Source organism: Sapajus apella, unplaced genomic scaffold (assembly GCF_009761245.1).
Source record: "Sapajus apella isolate SASKATOON/1434 unplaced genomic scaffold, GSC_monkey_1.0 scaffold200, whole genome shotgun sequence".
Classification (NCBI taxonomy): Eukaryota; Metazoa; Chordata; class Mammalia; order Primates; family Cebidae; genus Sapajus; species Sapajus apella.
The window spans coordinates 225,694-250,169 of NW_022437140.1; the positions used below are offsets into that span (position 1 = coordinate 225,694).

At 49.7% G+C, this 24,476-nt stretch overlaps 2 protein-coding genes across 4 annotated transcripts in view; one reads left to right on the forward strand and one right to left on the reverse strand.

Moving 5' to 3' along the window:
* The window catches only part of HK3 (hexokinase 3), a 20,432-nt gene extending 7,347 nt beyond the window's left edge, over nt 1–13,085 (reverse strand). Inside the window, exons 1-11 of one of the 3 annotated variants that reach the window (XM_032269913.1) lie at nt 10,988–13,085; nt 10,824–10,907; nt 7,360–7,481; nt 3,238–3,400; nt 2,887–3,041; nt 2,673–2,792; nt 2,485–2,580; nt 1,533–1,632; nt 1,269–1,452; nt 597–752; nt 220–453 (exon numbers count right to left, since the gene is read on the reverse strand). In XM_032269913.1, coding sequence (XP_032125804.1) covers nt 220–453; nt 597–752; nt 1,269–1,452; nt 1,533–1,632; nt 2,485–2,580; nt 2,673–2,792; nt 2,887–3,041; nt 3,238–3,400; nt 7,360–7,481; nt 10,824–10,907; nt 10,988–10,994 — 1,421 coding nt within the window. In that variant the 5' untranslated portion in view covers nt 10,995–13,085. The remainder of the gene's footprint in view (nt 1–219; nt 454–596; nt 753–1,268; nt 1,453–1,532; nt 1,633–2,484; nt 2,581–2,672; nt 2,793–2,886; nt 3,042–3,237; nt 3,401–7,359; nt 7,482–10,823; nt 10,908–10,987) is intronic. The other 2 variants (XM_032269912.1, XM_032269914.1) reach the window with 2 other exon arrangements.
* A 2,686-nt stretch (nt 13,086–15,771) lies between these two features.
* LOC116543905 (retrovirus-related Pol polyprotein from transposon opus) lies at nt 15,772–22,593 on the forward strand. The gene has a single exon (XM_032269861.1). The coding sequence runs from the start codon at nt 19,996–19,998 to the stop codon at nt 20,848–20,850; it is 855 nt and encodes a 284-aa protein (XP_032125752.1). The 5' UTR covers nt 15,772–19,995; the 3' UTR covers nt 20,851–22,593.
* The last annotated feature ends 1,883 nt before the right edge of the window (nt 22,594–24,476 follow it).

Here is a 24,476-nt window from a genome sequence, read left to right on the forward strand (position 1 = left end):
CAAAGTGCTGGGATTACAGGCTTGAGCCACCGCGCCCGGCCGGGAAGCATCTTTTCTCTCCTTGAACATCTTCTGGCCTCCCATAGCTCAGCCTGGCCCTCTCTCTCCCTGAGTGCCCTTCATGTCCACTGGCTTGCACACGTGATCCCAGAGTGCCCTCTGGGTGTGTATCACACGTGTTCATGCCACCTGCTCATATGGACCATGTTTCCACAATACCTGGGGTGCCGCTCACACACTCGGCCTCCAGTGGCCACAGCGACCTGGAGTGTTTGTTGCTCACGGCTGTGCTGGAGGCGGGAGAGAACAGCGGCCAGGGCGGCAGCACAGAGCTGGGCAGCCCGCGTGCACACAGCCGCACACACGCGCTGCACGAGCTCAACATCCGAAGCCTCAGGGCTCAGGCCCAAGTCCTGCAGGATAGCGTGGACACGGGCTGCCCCAGCAGAGGGGCTAGAGAGGACAGAGAACTGGTTTGGGGCTCAGCCCAGAAGCTCTCCATCCCACTAAAGCCCCATGGCTACCTTGGGGACAGAGAATCCTCCCCTTCCCCCAAGCCAAGAATACTCCACTAAGGCGCTGGCTCCCCTACTCACTCCTCCATCTCAGCCACGTGCTCCAGGAGGACGCTGCCTTGGCTCAGCAGGGCAGGGGAGGGGCAGCCACGGAAGAGGACCCCACGTCGGGTCAGGTGAGCTAGCACCAGCCGTACCAGCTCACCCAGGTACAGGCCCCCAATCATCTTCTCAAACCTGCAGGTGGGAAGGGTGGCTGGACAGAGTCTTTTCTAAGGCCTCAGTCTACCTGGCTCTACCTCCAAGAGTTCCCAAAGGAGGATTATTTTCTTGGAAGCCCCCAAATTAGAGGCTCCAGAAGCAACAAATGGTCTCCCAGAGGACAGATGGGTATATGCCCGGACGCCACTGCCCCCTCTGACGTAGGTTACATTCAGAAGCCTCCTGGAGAGGAAGCAGGACCCAAAGGAAGGCAGAGAGCACTTTGCTCAGCCACCTCCAACCCTCGACCCCCAATCTGTCAGGGCAGGCCAAAGTCAGGAATGGGGAGGGCCAAGGGTTGACAATTCTGGGTTCTAGAATTTTGTGCCCTTCCTTCTTTGCATCTGGCCAGGGCCCCCAGGTTGCTCCCTGGAGACCCTCAGGATGACAGGGAGGGGCCTAAGGGCCTGAGAACAGGGACAGAAGGGGTTGGGAGCAGAGCAGTCATAGACAAGGCCTGGAACCAAAGGTCAGGGCCCCCTGCCAGGCCACCTCTGAGCACCAGGATTCAGGGACTCATGGTCCAGGGTGTGGTCGAAGGTGGTCAGCACTGGCCCCAGTGCCCCATCATCGCTGAAGGAGCCCCACTCGACGCTGACGCAGACGCGGCCCCGGTCTTCATCCAGCACTGCCACGTCCCGCGCCTCCTCCATGTAACACACATTGGTGCCCGTGTCTGGCAGGGACAACCCTGTCAGGGCCTGCCTGACAGGCAGCGCACCCTCCACCCATCATCACAAATGGTCTGTGGCTCACCTACGACAAGCCCAACCTCACACGGCCTGGCCCCCAGCTCACAGCCCATCATGGTGCCCACTGTGTCATTCACCACAGCAACCACGTCGATGTTGTAAGCCTGGATGATGGAGAGGACAGAGGTCAAGGCTGGCCTGAGTGGCCAGAACAGAGAGCCCAGGGGATGGGCAGGGCTGGGGCCCTGGCTCTGAAGGAGACACACAGAGTCCATGAAACACATGTCTGCATGCCCCACACACTTATGCCACAGATGCTCTGGGCTCCCACCTTTTCCTTCAACCCCACACTCAGTCTCTCTGTAACCCCCACCTCGGGCCCCAGGTCACAGTGATGTCCACCTCAGCAGCTCCCAGGACCAGGATGAGTTTCTTGAGGCTGAGCGCCTCCTTGAAGGCTGTGCCTTGCCAGCCTCACCGTCATCCTGCCTGGCTCCCCGAGCCCATTCCTCCCAGCACTGGCTTCTCGCCACAGGGGCTTAGTCCAGACGGATCAGCCTTTCTCCAGCACTCAGACTTCTGAGTGTGGCCTTCTCTGAGACTAGATCTTCCGCCCCAGTCCCAGCCTAAGTACCAGGCAAACTCCTCCTTCAAGTCCCTGATCAAACAGCCGGCGCTTCCTCCTTAGTGCTCCCAGAGCTGTCCGCGCACACCTCCTCCACACGGACAATCTTTTATTAGAACGCTTCCCCCTATAGACTGTGAAAACCTTGAGGAGAAGGTCAGTCTATTCATGTTTGTTTGCCAAGGGTCCTGAGCATTTATTTGACCTTTCTTAGCCTCAGTGTTTTTTAACCTATACAATGGGAATGGTAGCGTCATGTACCTGAGGTTAAACTGGATGAAGGATGTGAAGAGGAAAGGAAACCAGCTTTCCCAGAAGCCCAGACCCAACACATGTGTGCCAGACCCAGGCCAACATGGGCAGCCCTCCTGTTACCCCTCCCTCCACTCACCCCCTGCCTCTGAATGGCATCTCTCAGCAGCTGGACCACATCCTGGCCTTCCACACCACTGCACCTAAAACCTTTGGTCCAGGAAATGAGGGTGCTCTGGAGGTAGAGAAGCTGGGTTACTCCGCTGATGGCTTTCATGGGGCTACAGCCACCCTCCGTCCATGGTCCCCATGCCCACTCCACCTCACCCTGTCCAAGCCTGTCTGGTGACAAGGGAAAGAGAAGCTGAAGCCAAGCTGCAGACCTTGTTTGCTCACAGGCTGAGCATCCAGGAACTCAGACAGGCAGTGGGCAGCAAAGTCAAATAGCTGTAAGACAGGTGAGGGGCTCAGCCTTGCCCATCTGAGCCCCAGCCACCCTGCCAGGCCCCCAGACCCCAGAGGCTGGGCAGTGAGTGTTTACCTGCTGGCCAGTACCTAGCATCACGTCTTGGGGGATCACAAACTCCTGGCTCCTGGGCTCCACCCTATGCCCCTCAATGCCAGTTAGAGTCACCCACAAAACACGCAGTGAGGCCCCTGTGGCCCCCAACTCCAGCACCACGAAGTCTCCTTGCTCTGGAGGGCAAACAGGTCACAGAAAGGCATGCAGCTGGCAAGACCAGAGCCCTCTGCCCACTCCCCAAATTCCTAAAGCCTGCAAAGTCTGGTCAAGGGGCCACAGAGGTGGGGAACAGGGATAAGGAACATTTCCCTCCTTTAGATCAGTACCCTCTTCCAGGCCTGGCCACGCATCTCAGTCTGTGCTACCCACCAGTGCCATGTGGGGTGGACCCCACATAGGTAGGCAGCATCCGGACCGCAGGTACAGGGCTGGCCTGTCCCCTCAGTGCCTGCTCCATGGAACCCAAGAGGCTGGCTTGGATCTGCTGCAGCTGTGCCACTGTCACCTTGAACTGCTGCAGGCAGTCCTGCACCTGGGGAGAAACAGGCCAACATCTGGGAGGAGCACTGCTGGGCTGGCCAGACTCCCCAGCTCCAACCAAGGCCGAGGCCTGCCCTGCCCAGCCCACTCCTTGGCTCTTCATACACCCTGGCTATCTTGCCGACAGCCTGCATCCAGCTCTGGCATCTTCAGAAGGCTCTGTCCTGGAAAGAAAACCCACCTTCTTCCTCCTGCCCCATAACCTTACGGCTCCTTCTCAACTCCCTACATCCTCTACCCCCCACCCACCCACCTTCTTTGAATTCAGGGTTTGGCAAGATCTTCTTCTTGCCGTACCACGAATGATTGCTCTCTGGCTCCCCAGGACCCACAGCAAGAGTCTCTCAGTGAGTTGTTGAGTGAACAAGAGAATAAACAAATGCACAAACAAACCTCAAGTGTTTCCCTCTCCTAACCCACTCTCAGACTCTGCAAAAGCCCAGCTCAGGAGCATTTGGAGACCACACTGCAGAGGATGGTCCTTTCTTCAGTCGGTCATCCTTCCTGAAATATTGCTCAGGCCCTCACTCCACACTCAGCTCCATTCTAAGCACCGTACACACTTAACCAACCAAGTCCTGCTCAGATTCCAGGGTGGAAGACAGAAATTAAGCACAGGAGCATACAATTTGGTTCCAGTAGTGATGGTGATGATTAAAGGGGGGGAATAGGTAGGAAATTAGAGAGTGACCAGGGTAGAAAGAGGTATTTTTAGACTCAAAGAGGGTTTCTCTGACGAGGTGACCTAAATGTAGAAAGGGAACAAGCCATTTGAAGATCCAGGGGAAGAGCAAGGGGATGGATTTGGGGAAGACAGATCTGGGAGTGGATCAGAGTCTGAAGGGGCAGGGGAGAAGGCAGGGAAGACAGAGGCCAGGACACTCCAGGCTCTCACTCCACCAGAAGCCCAGTAGCTTAATAGCCCCAGGGACCTCACTCCTGTGTGCCAAAACCTCCCCTAGACGACCCTCTCGCCCATCCTTCAAAGCCCCAACAGCCTCCCTGGATTAATTAGAGGGTCACAGCCCAGCAACTCCATCCTCCTCAGGCTCAGACTTTCCAAAGCCCCCACCTCCTATCACACAGGAGTTCCATTTCAATGACTTACTGCCCCCAACTGGACCTTTATCTGTGAAATAACCACTCAGGCACCTGGATCATGAGGCCCCTCCAGGGAGGAGCGGCTGGGAGGAGAGCCTGCCAGTTGAGGGAGATAAGGACAACTCAGTCCCAACTCCTGCTTTAGGAAAAGAATGGGAAACAGATCCCTAAGTAGGCAAATAATCCTACCTGGGGTGCCAGATGTCCAGTTACATGTTCACCTTACAGCACACACTTCCAGCAGCCATGCATGCTAGGAGTGCCCATGCCCACTCTACCTCACCCTGAGACTATCTGGTGACAAGTGAAAGCCAAGCTGAAGCCAAGCTTCAGACGTTTGCTCACAGCCTGCACATCCAGGAACTCAGGCAATGGGCAGCAAAGTCAAAGAGCTGCAGGACAGGCGGAGTCTGAGCTTTGCCCCTCTGAGCGCCAGCCACCCACATGTTAGAAACGTGGAGATGGAGGCTCAGAGAGGGCAGGTTGTCTGCCTGGCCAAGCAGCTCTGAAGAGGTAGGGGAGAATTTGAACCCAGATCTGTCTGACTGCAGAGATGTTTCCACATCAATGTGAAGCTTTATACAAACTAGCAAGTTCCCTTGAAGAGAACCCAAGGCTGATGAAAGTTGCTGGAAAGAAACCCCAGACGATCTAGCTTGAGAAAACTTACACCTGAACCCTCGCACTCCCGTTTTCTGGCTCTGCGGTCCCAGGAAAGTCATACCTCTCTCTGAGCCTCAGTCACCTCTTTGTGGAAAACTGAGAAAATAACAGTACTTGGAAGTCCCCCAGTGCCAGGGACTATGTCTTGCTCAAGGCTATATCTCAGGGCCACGAGGAGCACCAGCTGGAAGCAGGATTTGTTGATTGGATGGTTGTGGTGGCATAAGAATTAAAGGCTATAATGTATGTGAAAGTGCAAAGTGCCGCTAGGATGGAAGGGGCATTTTAGTATTGCTTAATGAAAACAGTAGAGTCATGGACAAGTCAATGGTTTGGGTAAATTGTTTTTCTTCCTTTTCCTCTTGGACACATTGAGATATTCAGGAGGAGAGACTAGGAGACAGCAGAACTGCGGGAAAGACAGAAGGGCCTCCCTGGCAGATCCTGGTGAGGCACACACAAGCCAGGAGAAGCTATTGAAGCCACTCCCGACATCCCAGGAAGAGCTGGGAGAGACCTCAGCCAGGAGAGCAAGGAGAAGGGCATTAGAGAGCGTGTGAAGTCCAATGTGGTTTCAACACTGGCTCTTGTCACCAACTTGCTGGCCTAGGCCCATCACCTCACCTCTCTGAGCAAGTGAGGAGTTGGGAAGGGCCTCTGAGATAGGGCTGGGAACCAACCACACATGGTTAACTAACCTTTTCTCAACCTAAGGCTGTGGTAAGGGGAGAACAGGGTAAGGCCTGTGGTGCCAAGGGGGGAGCCCGGAACCGAGGGAAATTTGGTGTCCCTGTGAAGTCCCCCAAAGCCAAAGGGAATTCTTTCAACTGCAGGTATATGTGATGGACCCAGCAGGGCAGATGTGAGCCCGCACAGGAGTGTCCTCAGGGAGGGACAAGAAGTGAGGGAGGAGATGGCGGCAGGCCCTAGGGCAAGTACTCGCCGGGCAGGCACTATGGTGCAGTCACTGCTCACTTCTGAGGCTTGGCTGTGGCTGTCAGTTGGACATAGGAGAACTGTCTGCAGCAGGGTCTAGGGTACAGGTTGGACAAGGGAGAAGTGGGAGCATGAAATGCAGCAAGGGGTAATGCAGCCACAATCTGGGCAACAAGCCTAGTCAAGTGGATGACAGAACATGACAGAAAACTAAAGAAACTGCAGAGAATGAGTCAAAAATACTTTAGTCAGCACCTCCTCTATCTTTTTTTTTTTGAAATGGAGTTTTGCTCTTGTTGCCCAGGCTGGAGTGCAGTGGCACAATCTCAGCTCACTACAACCTCTGCCTCTTGGATTCAAGCTATTCTACTGCCTCAGCCTCCCGAATAGCTGAGATTACAGGCGCCTGCCACCACGTCTGGCTAATTTTTGTATTTTTAGTAGATACGGGGTTTCACCATGTTGGCCAGGCTGGTCTTAAACTCCTGACCTCAGGTGATGCATCTGCCTTGGTCTCCCAAAGTGCTGGTATTACAGGCATGAGCCACTGCACCCAGCCACATGAAAGTCCTTTAGCTCCATTAGTCTTCGTGGGTGGGGAGTGTTAGACTTCATTTTCCTCCATTTTACTGATTAGGAAACAGATACTAAGAGACATGAAATGGATTACACAAGGGTTTCCTGCAAAAGGGTGTGGTATGTGACAGCTTCTAAATCTTGGTCAAGATGACAGAGAAAGGAGAAACTCGCATCTGAGCAAGCCTGAGGCAAGAGTTTGGCACTAAAATCATCTGTGTGCCTGACTGTAGTGGCTACATTGAGGAAGACATGCAGGAGGAACTGAAGTGGGAAAGAAACGGTCTCAAAAACACAGGTTTTGACCAGATAACCCTGGGAAGGTCCACTCTAGACTGTGTCAACCCACTTGGGGCAGGAGCGGCACCTGTGTGTCAAGGTGGCAAAAGTGATATGTTTGGAGCTGAAACACCTCAGCTCAAGCTCCTCTCATGTCTTAAACTCAAGTCATATCACTTCTTTCTGCCACTTTTCATCACTATTAGTAACATGATCATCTCAACCTTGCAGTTGTTTGGAGCCTGAAAGGAGATTGTTACCACCTCAGCTATGAAAAGCTTTGTAAAGTGGAAAGGGGCTGCATGGGCGAGAGCCCAGGGCCCCATGGCAGCTTCAGTCACGCTGCTCTTGACAGTCTTGAACAAGCATGAAACAGGGACCCAGTGCTGAACTTACCAGCTCTGAGCTGTCTGAGGGCCGGGGCAAGCCCTCCTCAGGGCAACTCAGGGCTTCTTCCCCCTGCTGCAACCCTTCAGACCTAATGGAGTCCATGAACTTCCACAGTGGAGGCTGGCCACCTATGGGAGAAAAGGGACAACCTGGGTCAACCACTTACTCTATAGGTCCTAGGAGTCTGTAACCCAGACCAATTTCCTTTCTTCTGAAGGGGACCAGGGAGGAAATTGGGGGCAGAATTCAGAACCTCCAACCATCAAAGATCCTGTAGCAGTCAACCAGAAGGCCCTTGTTTTTCAGAAGCACGCATAACGAAAGAGCACCGGAAAGGCTGATTTCAGTCCAAATGCCATTCATTAATTCTCTCAATTCATTCACATTCACTAGTTCCTGATGCCTGCTATGCTGGATGTTGCAAAACAGACAAAGCAGACCTAGGCCCTGCCCTCAGGGACCTCATAGTCTCATCAACAATCACAGTATGATTAGCACAGGCAGTGGGAGAGATGGCCACGGGCAATCGATGGACATGCTGCTGTGGTTGGGCAGTCAGGGACATGCTAGCGGCTTGGAACAAAGAAAGAACCAAAGATCTGACAGAGAAGCAGGGAGGCTGGATAGGGACAGCCATTATCCCAGGCTAAGGCACATGAATTTTCATCCTGAAGGCAACAGGGGTCATGGACAGGGGTGGGTATTCCACTAGTGACATGACCTTGAGCAGGTCATTTATGACTTCTTTGAATTTCAGCTTCTATCTGTAAAACAGGCAGAAATAATATCTACTCTCACAAGGTTGTTGTGAGCACTAAATAGAGTAACACCTGGGGAAGTGCTTTATGAAATGTGATGTGCAACATAAACATCAAGTGGGCGTTGATGGCGCAGTGGTGCAGAGCAGAAAGAGGCTGGTGCTCAGAGGTAGGGACCCGGCTCTTCACAAGGCAGCTGGACCACAACTCTCAACCTCGAGGTTTAATCTTCATCTGCGAAATGGAACCAACATATATCAAAGGGCTTTGTGGTGCATATGAGATAATGAAAGCAAAATAACTTGGCGGGGCACCGTGGCTCATGCTTGTAATGCCAGTACTTTGGGAGGCCGAGACGGGTGGATCACCTGAGGTCAGGAGTTCAAGACCAGCCTGGCCAACATGACAAAACCCCATCTCTACTAAAAATATAAAAATTAGTCAGGTGTGGTGGTGGGCGCCTATAATCCTAGCTCCTTAGGAGGCTGAGACAAGAGACTCACTTGAACCTAGGAGGCAGAGGTTGCAGTGAGTAGAGATAGGGAGCCACTACACTCCAGCCTGGGTGACAGAGCAAGACTCCATCTCAGAAAAAAAAAAAAAACTTGCTTAGATGTGCATTCAGATTTACGTAGCTGAATCTGAACCAAAACTCTATGAGTCTCAATTTCCTCTTCTAACATGCAAGCTAAGTTCTTGTGAGGATTAAAGGAGTTAATGGTCCTTTGCACACTGTAAAGAACTGTAGAAATGTCAGATATTTTGCTCATCTGAGCAGGAGGTGGTATTGCTGTTCAGTAGTCCCAAGGGAGCCCTCCATGATTCAGGTGCTCTTTAGGGGTGGAGGAAAAGGGAAACACAGTGGAGGGCCCAATATGGAAAGAGACATCTGTCCACGGAATCACTTCATCTCTCTTCCTTCCCACAGCAAAACTGCTGGAAATATAGTACCTTCCCACCCCAGCAATCCCCTCCTCGCCTTCTCCCATTACTCTCACTAATTTGCCCTCCACTAGACTCCTAACTCCCTAATCCAGAGCCTTTTCCTCAGTCCCCACCTTTACTGCCCTCTCTCAGACATGCAAATCCACTAGTCATTCTCTTTGCTACAAAACTCCCCCTGTCCTTAGCTTTCACAGCCAGTCTCTCCTAGGTCTCCTTCCTGAGTCTCTCATAGTCTTCATCAGTAACTTATCTTCCTTTAGACAATGGGGTTCCCAAGTTTCTGGTCATGCCCTCCCTCTGCATTCCCTTTATCTCACCCATTCCCAAGCTTTCTTTAACAGCTACGTTAGGGCTCCCCAATCTACCTTTGGCTTGAGCCAAATCCTAAATCCCAATGGTCTGTTAGACATCACTAACTGGATGGTGGAGAAATTCCTCCTCAAATCCAACAAAGCCACATTCATTTTTCCATCAGTTTTCCCCCACAAAGCTCTTCTGTTCTCTACCTTGACTGGAGGCATCGCAGTGTGCTCACACACGGCCATTCAGGTTGCCTGTGCACATCCTGACCCTCAACTCCTCTATGCAATTGGATCTCAGGCTGAGAGTTCTCCTTTGCGTCCCCTCCTCCCCATTCCCACAGCCACTGAACCAGATCATCGGCCTGATTATTACAACAGCTTCCTGATACCTCTGCTTCTAGTTTCTTCACCTCTGCACTCATGGCCAGTACAGAGTCTGGCATATGTGCTAACGTACCTTTCTAAAACCGGAAGCAAGGGGAGTGGGGAGTTTTCTCTTATTTAATAAAACAACAAATCAGCTTCTGATAAATCATCCCCAAACCACGCATACCTATGCTCTTTCCAAATCCATCAGACAGGGATGTGAAATGCTTGTTCTATGCTACGGGTCTATTTCAAGGATAAAATGAAGTAACTGGGGCAATTACCTTTGTTAAGAAAGAAGGGCTACACACGTGGCCTTCTCCTTTCAAGACCTAGGTAGCTCATTCATTCATTCACTCACTCATTCATTCCCTCATCCATTGGATATTTATCCAGCATTTTTACATGACAGAATCTGTGAAGTAACCCCCAAGTAGCCTTAATATGTATATGGTAGGTACATGTATTCAGCTCTGTCTCTTCCAACTGGGATTCCTTGTGGGGAGGGATGTGTCTCCTTCACTGCAGTATCCCCAGAGCCCAGCCTAGGGTCTGCACATGTTTGACTAAGGGACTCTTGGCTTTCCTTAGCTCAATGGGCTACCTGAAGTGAGTTTTCCTTCTGAAAAGTACCCCAAGGACCTCTGCTGATGTTGGGAGCTGCCATTAAGAACCAGCTGGCAAGCTGGATGCGGTGGCTCACACCTGTAATCCCAGCACTTTGGGAGGCTGAGGCGGGCAGATTACTTGAGCCAGGAATTTGAGACTAGCCTGGGCAACATGGCAAAAACCCATCTCTACAAAAATAAAAAATAAAAAAATTAGCTGGGTGTGGTGGTGTACGCCTGTAGTCTCAGCTACTGGGAGACTGAGACAGGAGGATCACTTGAGCCCAGGAGGTTGAGGCTACAGTGAGCCCTTACTGTGCCACTGCACTCCAGTCTGGGTGACAGAGAGAGACTTCGTCTCAAAAACAAATTAAGGGAACCAGCTGGCTTAATCTTTCCAGTGTCCATTTCCCCTAGTGTGAGCCAAACAGGAGGGATGAGGACAAGACAGCTTTGGAAGGAGCAGGCAGTAATTAGACAGAGGCGCTTACCTGGAACACACAGAAGCTGGTCACTCTCCTCAGGTCTGAGCTCGTCTGGCAATGTGAGGCACCCCAATGTACCCAAAAGTGACACTGTGCCAAAAAGTGACACTCAGGGATGACCCGAGTTATAATATCCTCAAACCCCACCCTTTTCCTCCACCACCACTTACCAAACATCAGTTAATTCAGGAAGCTGTACTTCCTTCCAAGCCTGCCCTAAGAGTAGCCCAGGCTAGGCAAGGCTGTGGTGAAAACTTGCAAGATGACCACAGCAAAGTTGAGCCTTGGTCTGAGTCTAAGATTGTGGGACATTATCTCTACAATGCTGAGGGCTCTGTTTATTTTGTAAATGAGTTTTGAGGTGGTGGATCACCCCTGGAAGGAGCTGGAGGCACCTAGCCCAGGAAAGTTATGGTAAGTACTTCTGAGCAAGAGGCAATGTGGGAGCACAACAGAAAGTGGCTGACTCTGCCCAAGAGTGGGCAGGGCTAGCTGAGGAAGCTGAGCCTTGAAGAAAGAACAGCAGTATGATGACAGAAGTGGTCCTTGACAAAGTGGAGAGCACATACAAAACCATGAATCACACACACACAGGTGCCTTCATGGAATGAGGTGCAGCTCCAAGCACCTGAAGAGGATACATGAAGGTGGGGATACATGGTGGGAGAGGTGACAGATGAGGAGGTGACAGACTGTGGAGTCGAGCCTTTAGTCTGTAGGCCAAGCAGGGAGAATAGTTTCACATGGCAGGTCTTCTCTACTGAAGAAGGGGAATCTTAGGCTGTTGTGGAGCTATTGGCCAATAAGCTCTTTTTCTGCAGAAATTTCTCCTCAAAGGCACAGAACCTTGGAGCACCAATGCAGGATACTAGACAGCCTGCAACAATCTTTGTTGAAGGCAAATTGGTGGATACACACTCTAAAGCTTCAGGCTGCCTCATCAGCAGTAACCTTATCATTATTCACAGATAGTACGAGGCCTCCACATCAGGATGGAGACCAGGGACAGTAGCTCCTCCATCAGTTGTGGCATGGTGAGGCCTGGAAACATGCCAAACGTCAGTCCTGCTGTGCTGTTTACGGGGTACCAACCAGGCATATAGTCTGTGAAAGATAGGGAAGTGGGGGATGGGGCAGCAGAGGGTAGAATGCCTGTCACCCACAACATAGCATCCTGCCTAGCCTGGGATCCCAGTCCCTCTCAACTTTGTTCAGCTGGGAGAGGAGAATTTGGAGCTGAATATGAAAGGCCCAGCTGTGATTCATGCTGACAGCCTGCAATTTCTTGAGCCAGGGTGAGGATATGCCCCTAACAAGCATTGCCAGGGCTCTTCATCTGTGTTTCTGGAAGGTCTGTATCCAGACCCCAGGAGCAGGGGTCCTGGTCCCCTAGTCATAATGCCAAGGAAAGTCTGGGTCAAGGTCAGTGGAGGGAGGACGGCTGAGCTTGAGTTCTGTGAGCAGCTGGGACAGCCTGGCTGTAGCAGAGGCACTGCAGCTGCCAGTGGTTCTCTTCAGAAACCAGATGGCCCCTGACCAACAAAAGGAAGGACAAGTCCTGACAAGGTTCCCTCATAGCCCCTTAGTGCCAATCTCCAACTATACAGATAGAGCTAAGGAATGAGGATAGGCAGTTCACTGGGGGAGAGGTGGGCACAACCAGAGCACTGCCGACGGGCTGGGAGGTCAGGCCTTCCCTCTGAGCTTGCTCACAGGCTTGCTTCTCACCACCCACAGTCCCCAGCCAGGCACACAGATCCTCAATACGCTCCCCCACGATTTGCTCCACACCCTTTATACTGTGGATGTGCCTTGCAGCTCTCCTACACACATCAAGCTACTTCTAACTATCGTGTCTTTGTGATGACGTGTCTGGAATGGCCCTTGCTTTGTCCTCTCCCACCTTTTCACCTAAATTTTCCTCATCCCTTAAATTATAGTCAATGGGGAGCCCTCCCTGAAAAGCTTCTCCTGGCCGACCCCATTTGAGTGTGGTCTGCTTATTGATTCTGTATAATCTTGGATGTTCTTGTATCACTGCATTTATATCTGTTTATTAAAGGCATCTGCTTATGTGTCCATCTTCCCCATTGTACTGTGGGTTCCCAGAAAATGTTTCTTATTCACCTGTACAGCCTCAGAGCGCAGTTCTATATCTGGTAAAAAACAAATCTCAGTTAATTTTTGTTAAATTAAAGAGCCTTCCCACAACTTCAACAGTCCAGGGCTGGCCGGGTGCGGTGGCTCAATCCTGTAATCCCAGCACTCTGGGAGGCCGAGGCAGGTGGATCACTTGAGGTCAGGAGTTCAAGACCAGCCTGGGCAACATGGTGAAACCCAATCTCTTCTAAAAATACAAAAATTAGCTGGGCGTGGTGGTGTGCACCTGTAATCCCAGCTACTTGGGATGCTGAGGCAGGAGAATCGCTTGAATCGGGGAGGCAGGGGTGGCAGTGAGCCAAGATCACGCCACTGCACTCCAGCCTGGGTGACAAGAGGAAGCCTCACAAAAAAAAAAAAAAAAGAAAAAAAAAGACCATGGCTTTTGAAACAGAGAGGAAATAAGTACTATCTTCCTGGTGCACATGGTTTCAGCAGTCTTTCACTCGTCCATCTTTCCACTGACAACTACCAACCCTCTCATCCACTCACTACCTGCCTTCCCCTCCCCAAATTCCCATCTGCTAACTTTAGGCCACAGCTACCCTGCCTCACAGGCAAAAATGAGCTGATCCAAACCTGAAATTTCCCTTGAGTCATTAGTTTTGTGACTCAAATGGAAAGTAGGAAGTAGTGTGGTATAGTACAGAGAGCTTCAGCTTTGGGGTAGTACAGACCTGGGTTCAAAATCCCATCCCATTACCAACTGAATGACATTAGGCAAATCTCTTCACTTCTCTGAGCCTCGGTTTTCCTTGTATAAAACATGGAGATGAATTTCTTCATAGGATTTGCTTTACATTACATCCCCCCAGAAGCAGACCTAATTTGAATGCAAATAACTTTATTCAGGAAGTGATCCAGGGTAGGGCCAGGATTAGGGCAATGCAAGTGACATGCCTAGGGTAAAGAAAGTAAAGAGACCCTCTCAGGTTCACACAGGTGACAACCTAGCAGTTAGATGAACCCAAGAATAAAGGCTCCTCACCCTAGGTCCAGTCCTGATCCAGAAAACACGGAAGAGGAGCTGGAAGCCAGGTAGGAAGAGAAAGAAGTCAACAGTGATATAATATTACTAGGAGCTTACAGAGGTTCACTCCCACAGGGAAAACTGACAGGTAGAATGTGCCTTAGAGTTGTCTCTCCTTAAGTGAGGAAGCTGGGGTATTTATCCTACCACTTCCACTGGCTGAGAGCTGCCCCGGGGGCACTAATTCTCTGGCACTCCCAGCTTGTGTCAACACAAACCAAGAGAACTTCTCAGGCGAAGAGTCTCAGGTTCTTGCAATAGGATTCTGTGGGTATATAGCAGAATGGTGAGTGCTGGGGGGAAATGGGCCAGGCACAACCTCTGCTGGGGCTGCTATAAGGACTGAATGAAAAACACAACTATAGTGCCTTACAAAGAGAAGTCCTCCTCTATCTCTTCTAATTTATGGCAATAGCTCGTGAAGTTCATGGAGCTTCCCAGCTCTCCATGAGTTGGCAGCACCAGCAGAACAGTTGTTTGTCAACTTTCAGAAGTAAAAGAAATCCAGGGGCCCTAGGAGAGCCTAGATGCCCAGGACCCAAGTTTCCTGTGGAAGCCTGAAGTTTGGTGGAGCCAGAGTAGTCCCTCCTGAGTACATACTCCTCTGAAAACTGTCTCCTTTTGCATCTGCACCCCGCCCCCAGCCTTCCACCCCTTAGTGCAACATCATTTGTGACACATAGACTAGCATCACATTAATAACAACTGCTGCCACTAATTCATTCTTCTAGGTGAAGACACTGTGCTAGAATCTTTATGCACATTATGGTAATCCTTAGAACCCTGTTAGTATGATTTTACCAGATCTCAGAGGCTAACTCTTTATCAGAAGCAGGGTGCGTATGTAGGCTGATCTCACATATTTGCCACTGTCTCTTCATTCTTTCACTAATGCTCCTCTCACAGGATCACAGGATGGGGAGAATAAATTGCGGGCAAATAAGACTGTTTTAGGGAGGTGACAGGGGCAGCGGGTAGCTGTTCTTCCTTTGACTCCCCATTAGCTAATAATTAAGTCTATGGTTCCTGGTCTGGCTGATCCATACCCTCCTGCCATTGACTCATGTTTTAGGGAGACTGCTCAATTTTAAGCTAAATAATTCACTTTCCAGAAGTAGCCCTTTCCCTTTTCTTATCTTCAAGCAAACAGATACACACACTATCCCGTTTACAGAGCTCTACCTCCAATAAATTGCCATTTAATGAGACGGAAAACAAGCGAGAGTTAAGCTTATGAGACATAGCTGATAAACTACTTTTCACTAGAAGGAAAACAGGAAAATAATACTGGAGTCAAAATATAGCATTTTCTTTAGGAACGAAGAGTAGGGGCACTGTGGCCTTACTGCCGTGGACAAAAAGTGGCTTACTTGTTCCTCTAAGCCTTTGTTTCCTCATCTGGAAACTGAGATAATACCTACCCCAGAGGGCTGCTATGAGGATTAAATGAAGGCCATATACATTGCCTGTGAGATAAGGGCAAAAACAGAAGCTTAAGCACTTCCATCTTATAGAGAAGCCACCTGGGCCCTGGGAAGAGGTGTAATTCTCAAAACTTATTGTACTGCAGTTCTCAGAGGTGTTAAGGGTAAAAATTTCCACTGCTACCCCCTGCCCCTTGCAGCAAACCGCTAACTTTAGCTTCTGTACAGACAGCTTGCCTTGCACACCCCTGGGCACCCCTGAATAAGGATGTGGTTTTGCAGCTTAAAGGCCCTGCTCCCCCTGAGCTCGGGGCCACGGGTTGGAGAGACATGAGTCCTCCGTGGCCGCCGGCAATAAAGACCCTGCAATTTGGCATAGTTTTGTCTTGCTGTTGATTTCCTGCTCGCTCAGGTGCTACATCTGGAGGCCCCAGTGAGATTTCCTTTCTCCCTCCATCACCAGACAAAAGCCGTCTCAGAGCCTCAGCCGGGCGGTTGCCCCCGCCCCAGGGATCCCTAGGGGAGGCGCCCCCTGAGACATTCCAGGGCCCCAGGGTTCAGGCCCCATGGCAACTGTGTCACCATGCTGCCAACATTCACCCAAAATTCTTCAGGGTCCTGGGAACCTCCGGAGGTAAGTCTGTTCTGGAATCTGGGGACTAGTCCATTGGTATCTGTAGCCTGAGTCAGGGGACTGGAAGCGGTCACTGCAACTCTGACCCCAGCAAGCCTCCCCGAGACATCACCTGAGGCTCTGGCATCTGGTAGCTAGTATAGTGGGTATCAACATTTGGTTGTTTTCTGTAACCTCTGTGTGAGTGTGAGAGTGAATGTGTATATACGTAGTCCCACGGCCAGTAGGTTACAGGATTTGTGAGGGCCTTCACCCACGATTCCACAGGAGCGTCATAAGGCGTAATGGTAATTCACCTCAGAACCAAAAATTCTGAGGTGACCAGGCCCGGGGTTTATACGGGTACACCTTAGCCAAGACGTCCTGAAATATCCCTCCGGGAACGTGGCCAGGCAGGCATCAGACTGGTCTCCCATCTAGGGGGGCACCCATCCTTTGTCTGTCCATCTTATATGTGGTTCTGTCTGTATTGTAGATTCACCAGTTTTGTTGGACTTTTGTTGGCTAATATACAGTGGTTCAGGCCTGCTTCCCTTGAGGTAGAAAACATTTTACAGTGGCTGACGGACCACTGGCTGCAGGGGACCTTTACCGAATTTATGCCCTTGAAAATAACTCTGTTCTCTTTCCTTTTCCTATTCCTTTTCTATAATTGAGGCCTCACTTTTCCTTTTCTCATTCTTCCTTTTCTTCCATGTCCGGGAGAAGATTCTGTCCTCGACGACTCGGATGTAGTTTCTTTGGAGTCTTGGGAAATCAAATCCTAGGTAAAAACCTGCCAGCTCTTCTTTTCTGATTAGAATGGGAAAGGAGTAGCTATCTATTCTGTCAAAAAAAACATTCAATGTTGTTACCAGCGTTGCCCAATCCTACATCATGAGTCTATATATTGGCACCATCCTGACTGTTGGGAGGTTGGATGTCATGGCCTACTAGAAACTGATTGGCAAAGATTTTATACCCTCTATAAAGTGTGGTGGATTCAAAATTCTCAACCAGTAGATCTCTTAGTCCACCTATTTTGTCACTTCCCAACCTTCCCAAAGCCTCTGACTGCCAGGATATACATAAAAGAGAATTATGCCCGAGTGGCATTAAATCTTCACCAGGCTTACTACTGCCAGTTGTGGCTAAATAGTGGGGAGCCATATACATTTCCTTGGCCTCTACCACCTGTCCCCTTGGCCCGGACTAGAGATAGACCCATCAACTTAACAGTCTTTTCTTTACAAGACCTAGCAGTGGAAGCATTGCTAAACCCAATACTAGAACGGGCACAATTTGAATTCGAGGCTTTCCAGAATTGGCTATACCATAAAAGCAGAAAAGCCCAGGTGGTTATTGGGGAACGTAGGAGAAGGTGACGAAAATGGGTTCATCACACTCCCAACCCTGCACCCCCCTCCAGTGCATGACAGTAAATTTTAAGGCGGTGTTTTCTGGTCAGTATGGCGTTAAATTAACCCCCAAAAAACTTCGTACCCTCTGTGAATTAGAATGGCCATCATTTGGATTGGGGTGGCCAGATATGGGAACCTATGACCCAAAAATAACCCAGGCCACCTGGAATGTTGTAACAGGTTCCCCAGGCCACCCTGATCAATTCCCCTACATTGATCAATGATTAGGTTTAGTCCAGCAGCCCCCCCGCCGGCTGAATCGTTGCATCAAACAGGCTGTGCTACAAGCTATGATAGCAACCCCAGGCCCAAAAAAATCACCCTCAGCACCAACTATACTCCCTAGTTTGGCAGAAGACCAAGAGTTACCTCCACCTTATTCTAGGCCCCCCGAGAAAAGGGGCCAATACCCCACTCCGGACAGTACTAGTAGCCAGCCCTTATACCCTTTACATACCTGAAGTGGGACCCCACATCCCCCAGCTGTCCTTCCTCTCAGGGAGGCACCCCCTTCATGGGACAGTGACAGGGGCCGGCCATTTTTTGTCCATATCCCTTTCTCCTCAAGTGATTTGTACAGTTGGAAGACTCAACACCCTCCATTCTCTGAGAGGCCCCAGGTGCTCACAGGGCTCCTGGAATCTGTTTTACAAACCCATCGTCCCACACAGGATGACTGTCAACAATTATTTCTAATCCTCTTCACCACTGAAGAAAGGAGTAGGATTAGGCAGAAGGTCTTAAAGTCTATCATAGGTCTCCAGAGAGGTACGGTGGAGGAAAACCAGGGCTGAATTAATGAAATATTCCCTTGCACCCGACCCCAATGGTACCCAAACACTTTGGCGGGTCTGCAGGCTTTGAACAATTTTCATGGGTATCTATTAGAGGGGGTTAGGAAAGCGGCTCATAAGCCCACTAACCTCTCCAAGGTAGGGACCATAACTCAGGGTCCACAGGAGTCGCCGGCTGCTTTCCTTGAGCGCCTGCAAGATGCATATCGCACCTACAAGATGCATATCGCACCTACACTCCTAATGACCCTGAGGCTTTAGAAAACCAGCGGGCCATCAATCTGGCTTTTGTCTCCCAGTCCGCCCCAGATATCAGGAAAAAGTTACAAAGGTTGGAAGGATTCCAAGGAATGAATTTAACTCAATTGTGGGAAACTGCCCAAAAAGTTTTTAATAATAGGAATACCTCAGAGGAGAGGCAGGATAAGAGAGTTACTAAAGCAATAACAGCAGCTCTTCAGGAAACCCAAGTTATTCCACGGGGACCAAGGCCCCGGTCAAGTGACCCCACAGGAGGCCCTCGGGGTCCCCGGCCCTGGCTTAGAAATAACCAGTGCGCATTCTGCTGACAGGAAGGTCATTGGAAAAATAAGTGCCCCGAGAGGAAAAGGCAAGACACAGCTCAGGAAAGGCAGCCACGAGCCATTCTCAATTTACAGAGCCAGAAATGACAGGGCTGGGGCTCTTACTTATTAAGCCCCCAGGAGCCCGAGGTCACTTTAAAGATTGGGGGCACGCCTGTCAGCTTCTTAGTAGACACCGGGGCAGCTCATTCAGTCCTTACTCAGCCTCTGGGACCACTATCCAGTAGAAAAACAATTATTCAAGGGGCCACAGGAAAAACCACAACAAGCCCTTGGACCACCAACCAACTTGTTGATCTGGGGAACGGCACTGTCACCCACTCCTTTTTAGTTATTCCAGAATGTCCATACCCCCTCTTAGGACAGGACTTACTCTACAAACTTCAAGCAAACATTTCTTTTTGTGAGAGTCAAGCTTGCCTCTCAATTCCTCCTCGTTAGGCATCAGGGCCACCCCAGCAAATCCTCATCACCTGTGCCCTGTCAGATGAGTATCTCTTGCAGGAAACCTTATCCTCAGAAACAGACCAACCACCAATATCAAACCTCCTCCGCCTGTTCCAAGAAAGCATACCTGGAGTCTGGGCTGAAACAAATTCTCCAGGCTTGGCAAATAACCGTACCCCAGTCGTAGTCCAGCTATTGGCAACAGCAACTCCAGTTCAGGTACGACAATATCCCATGGGCCAAGAAGCCAGATGGGGAATTACTCCACATATATCCAGGCTCCTAGAAGGAGGAATCCTTATTGCTTGTCAGTCCCTCTGAAATACTCCCTTGTTCCCTGTCTTGGAACCAGGCACAAAGGACTATTGATCTGTGCAGGACTTAAGGGAAGTAAACAAACGAGTGGAAGCTGTCCGCCCAACGGTCCCAAATCCGTACACCCTCCTAAGTCTCTTGGGCCCAGAGCACCACCATCATACTGTTCTGGATCTCAAGGATACATTTTTCTGCATCCCACTGGCTCCTATTAACCAGCCCATATTTGCTTTTAAATGGACTGACCCCAATACTGGGGTCTCAGGACAACTCACTTGGACAAGACTGCCTCAGGGGTTCAAAAACTCCCCCACTTTGTTTAACGAGGCATTTAGCCAAGATCTTGCCACTTTCCGAGCTGAGTTCCCCAAGTGCACCCTACTGCAGTACATGGATGGCTTACTCTTGGCTACAAAAATCCAGGAGGCCTGTCAAGAGACCACCCAGTCATTACTAAAGACCCTACAAACTCTAGGTTACTGGGTCTCAGCTAAAAAGGCCCAGCTCTGTCAGCCAAAAGTTACTTATCTGGGTTATATTATAAAAAAAGGCAACAGGGCACTGGCACCCAGCCGAATGCAAGCAGTGCTGCAAATACCCACCCCTACCACAAAACTCGAAGTTCGAGAATTCCTTCGGGCGGTTGGGTATTGCAAACTATGGGTCTTGGGATTTGCTGAGATAGCTAAGCCCCTGTATGCCTGCACTGAAGGAATTCAGCCCTTAACTTGGACTAAGACAGAACAACGAGCTTTTGACGAGCTCAAAAGTGCCCTAACTACGGCCCCAGCCTTGGCCTTGCCAAACATCTCCAAGCCCTTCTGGTTGTTTGTACATGAAAAACAGGGAGTCGCTAAGGGGGCGCTCACCCAGACATTGGGACCATCGTCCCGGCCAGTCGCCTACGTTTCAAAAAGGCTTGATCCCATAGCCTCTGGGTGGCCAACTTGTCTAAGGGCAGTTGCAGCTATGGCCCTCTTGGTCAAGGAGGCGGACAAATTAACCTTAGGGCAGGAGTTAAACTTAGTGGCACCCAACGCGGTGGAGTCCCTACTCCGTGGAGCGCCAGGAAAATGGATGTCAAATGTCCACATAGTTCAGTATCAGGCTTTGCTTTTGGACCAGCCCCGCATAAAATTTTTAAAGACTACAGTTTTAAACCCAGCCACGCTGCTACCTGACAGCGAGCTGGAGAAGCCAGTACATGACTGCCAGCAGACAATGGACGTCCTCCATGCTGCTTGACCGAACCTTACTGATGTCCCCCTACAAAACCCAGAGGAGGTACTGTATACAGATGGCAGCAGTTTCGTGGTCGACGGGCCCAGGCTCTTCTGCATGGAACCTCAGCCTAAAAGGCAGAACTCATAGCTCTAACAAAGGCCTTAGACTGGGCGGAGGGAAAAACTGTTAATATCTACACGGATAGCCGGTATGCCTTTCCTACGGCCCATGTACATGGAGCCATTTATAAAGAAAGAGGGCTACTCATCTCAAAAGGAAAAATCATCAAAAATAAAGAGGAAATCCTAGCCCTATTAGAGCCTATTTGAAAGCCTAAGGCAGTGGCATTAATACACTGCAAAGAACATCAGAAGGGAGATTCACCAGAGGCAAGGGGAAACAGAGCAGCTGACCTACAAGCCAGACAGGCAGTCTTGGGGCCAGTAAAACCCCTGACTCTTCTTGTAACTCTGCCGGCCCCAACCCTGCCCCCTACTCCTACGTACTCACCTGATGAAGAAAACTTTGCTAAAGAACATGGGGCCACACAAAATTCCACAGAATGGTAAATCCTACCGGATACAAGGATTGTGGTCCCCAAGGCTCTAGGATGGGCGCTAGTTAAGGACACACATCAGGCCACACACTTAGGACAGACAAAACTAATTAAGCTGTTAAGAGCCAGATACCACATTCCACATTTACATGAATTTGTTAAGAAAACTACAGCTTGATGTGATATATGTGCTAGGGTAAATCCAAAAGGCAACAAGTTTAACCAGGCAGAAATATGACTTAGGGAAACTAGCCCTGGGGAGCACTGGGAAATAGATTTCGCTGAAGTAAAGCCCCCGCTAAGTGGCTACAAATACCTTCTTGTGTTTGTGAATACGTTCTCTGAATGGGTTGAGGCTGTCCCCACTAAAGCTGAAACTACTTTGGTAGTCACAAAGAAACTCCTACAAGATTTGGTCCCCCGGTTTGGCCCGCCTTTAATGCTGGGATCAAACAATGGGCCAGCCATCATGACTCAAATCTCTCAAAGCCTGGCCAAAGCATTGGGCATATCTTAAAAACTACACTGTGCCTATTGCTCCCAGAGTTCAGGTCAGGTCGAAAAAATAAACAGAACCATTAAAAAAACTCTGACAAAATTTATCCTGGAAACCGGTGAGAATTGGGTCAGCTTGCTTCCTTTTGTCCTCCTCCGTGTCCGATGTACCCCCTACCACAAAGGTTTCTCTCCCTTTGAAATCATGTTTGGGAGGTCCCCTCCCTTGCTCCCAAAACCCGCAGATACCATGCAAGGTGAAATCCATAACCATACACTCCTTAAGTCCTTACAGGCACTTCAGTCTGTCCAACTCCAGGTGCATCAGCTCATCAGAGACACTCGAACCCCATCAGTGGACCTCTCAAACCAGCCAGCACATTCCTTCCAGCCTGGGGACTCGGTCCTTGTTAAGAAATTCACAGCCTCCGGTCTGACTCCTCGTTGGAAAGGACCCTACACAGATAGCCTGACCACTCCCACCGCACTTAAGGTGGACGGACTGACTGCCTGGATTCATCACACCCACGTTAAGACTGCCCCACTGGAAGAGCAATGAAAAGTTGACCACTCATCACTGGATCCGTTAAAGCTAAAACTTTTGTGCTCTTCGCGGTCACCACCCTTGTCTCCCTAACCCTTGCTGTAAACCCCTAAAAAAGACCTCCCTTGGAGCCCACTCATTATCAATGAATCCTTACAGTGGGCTCCACGGGAAATTATGTTAGTTCCCTAATAAAGAAGGAATCCACCCTTGTCAACTTAACCCTTGAGTATACCCCAAGAAACCCTGCTGTCTTCACCTTAGGCCTCTGTGCCCTCCTGGGCCAATACCTAAAATTCAGAATAAGTGAAAGTATAGCCGGGTGCAGTAGTACAGAAGCAGAGAAAAAACTCCAGACCATGGGATTATACTTATGTCCAGGGTCCACCCCACAAAAAAAAATGAAACTGTGGAAATTTAAATAAGTTCCATTGCCCCCACTGGGGTTGTGAAACTATCTCTACCATATCGGGCTATATCAAAAACAAAGACTCATTCATCTCCTTCCAGCGGGCATCTCCCCATCCCAGCTCTGCTGGTTCCTGTAACTCAGTCAAAATAACTGTAGCTACCCCAGATAGTAGATGGACAACAGAGCAAACTTGGGGCCTCAGAGTATATATGAGCGGGTGGGATATGGGCAACATTTTCACCATCCAGCACATGGCCCTGCCACGACCTAACCGCCCTATAGGAAAAATTGCAGAAGTCCTAAAACCCCGGGAACCTTTCCCCAAAACCCGAAAAGTCCAGTCTCCTAATCCTACCCTTCCCTCCACTTCCCACTCAGTAACAAATCTAGCCATAGAAGATTTAAACCTCCCAGACATACTGTCCTCAACTCATCACTTACTTAACCAGTCTAGCCCAAACCTGGGTGCAGACTGCTGGTTATGCTTAAACCCACAGCCGCCGTTTTACACAGGCTTAGCAGCGCAGCAGAACATAACCCCCTCCAGCACCCCCTGTTCTAAAAGAAAGTTCCACATAACTCTAGATGATCTAAAAGGAAAGGGTAAATATTATCATTCCCCTAACTATATCCTCACTAACTCCCCATACCAGCAATTCTATAATGACATCCTCCTTTTGACCTATAACGAAACAAATTTTTACTATACTGCCCCAGACTCATCTTGGTTAGCCTGCACTTTCGGTCTCACTAACTGCATTTCCACTTTTCAGTTTAACAATTTCTCGAGACCCGTCTCTGTACCCCGGTATACATTTTGCCCGGCGTAAATATCTATAGTGGGCCACAAGGTTTAACTCTCATTGCCCTCTCTCACTCAACTACACTCTGGAAGCGAATTCCTCTAGTCGTACCCCTACTAGCAGAACTTGAAATTGCCGGATCTGCAGCCATAAACATCTCAGCCCTAGTGACTGGAGGCCAAAACTTCAAGGCCCTATCCCACCATATAGACTCAAATATACACCATTTATAAAACTAACTTGCGGACCAGATTAACTCCCTAGCTGAGATGGTACTCCAAAATAGACAAGGGCTGAACTTACTATTTCTAAAACAAGGGGGACTCTGTGCAGCTCTCAATGAGGAATGTTGTTTTTACGCTAATAAATCTGGACTAATCCAAAACAGCCTTACCCTAGTTAGGCAAAATCTAAAAACCAGAAAACACTTCAGAGAAGCTTCTAAAAGTTGGTATCAAAGAATGTTCTCCTGGTCCCCCTGGCTTACCTCCCTACTCACCGGATTGGCAGGACCCCTAACCCCACTCATATTGAAACTAATGTTCGGCCCTTGCCTTTTGAATCAACTACTCAGACTAATCCAAACAAGAATAAATTCTGTAAAATTAATGGTCCTAAGATCCCAGTATAAGCTGTTGAGCCAGACTGATCAATCAGTCTTAATCAGGAAATCAATGATTTAATTCATGTACAAACAACAGGGGTGAATGAGATGGGGCAAAAACAGAAGCCTAAGCACTTCCATCTTATAGAGAAGCCACCTGGGCCCTGGGAAGAGGTGTAATTCTCAAAACTTATTGTACTGCAGTTCTCAGAGGTGTTAAGGGTAAAAATTTC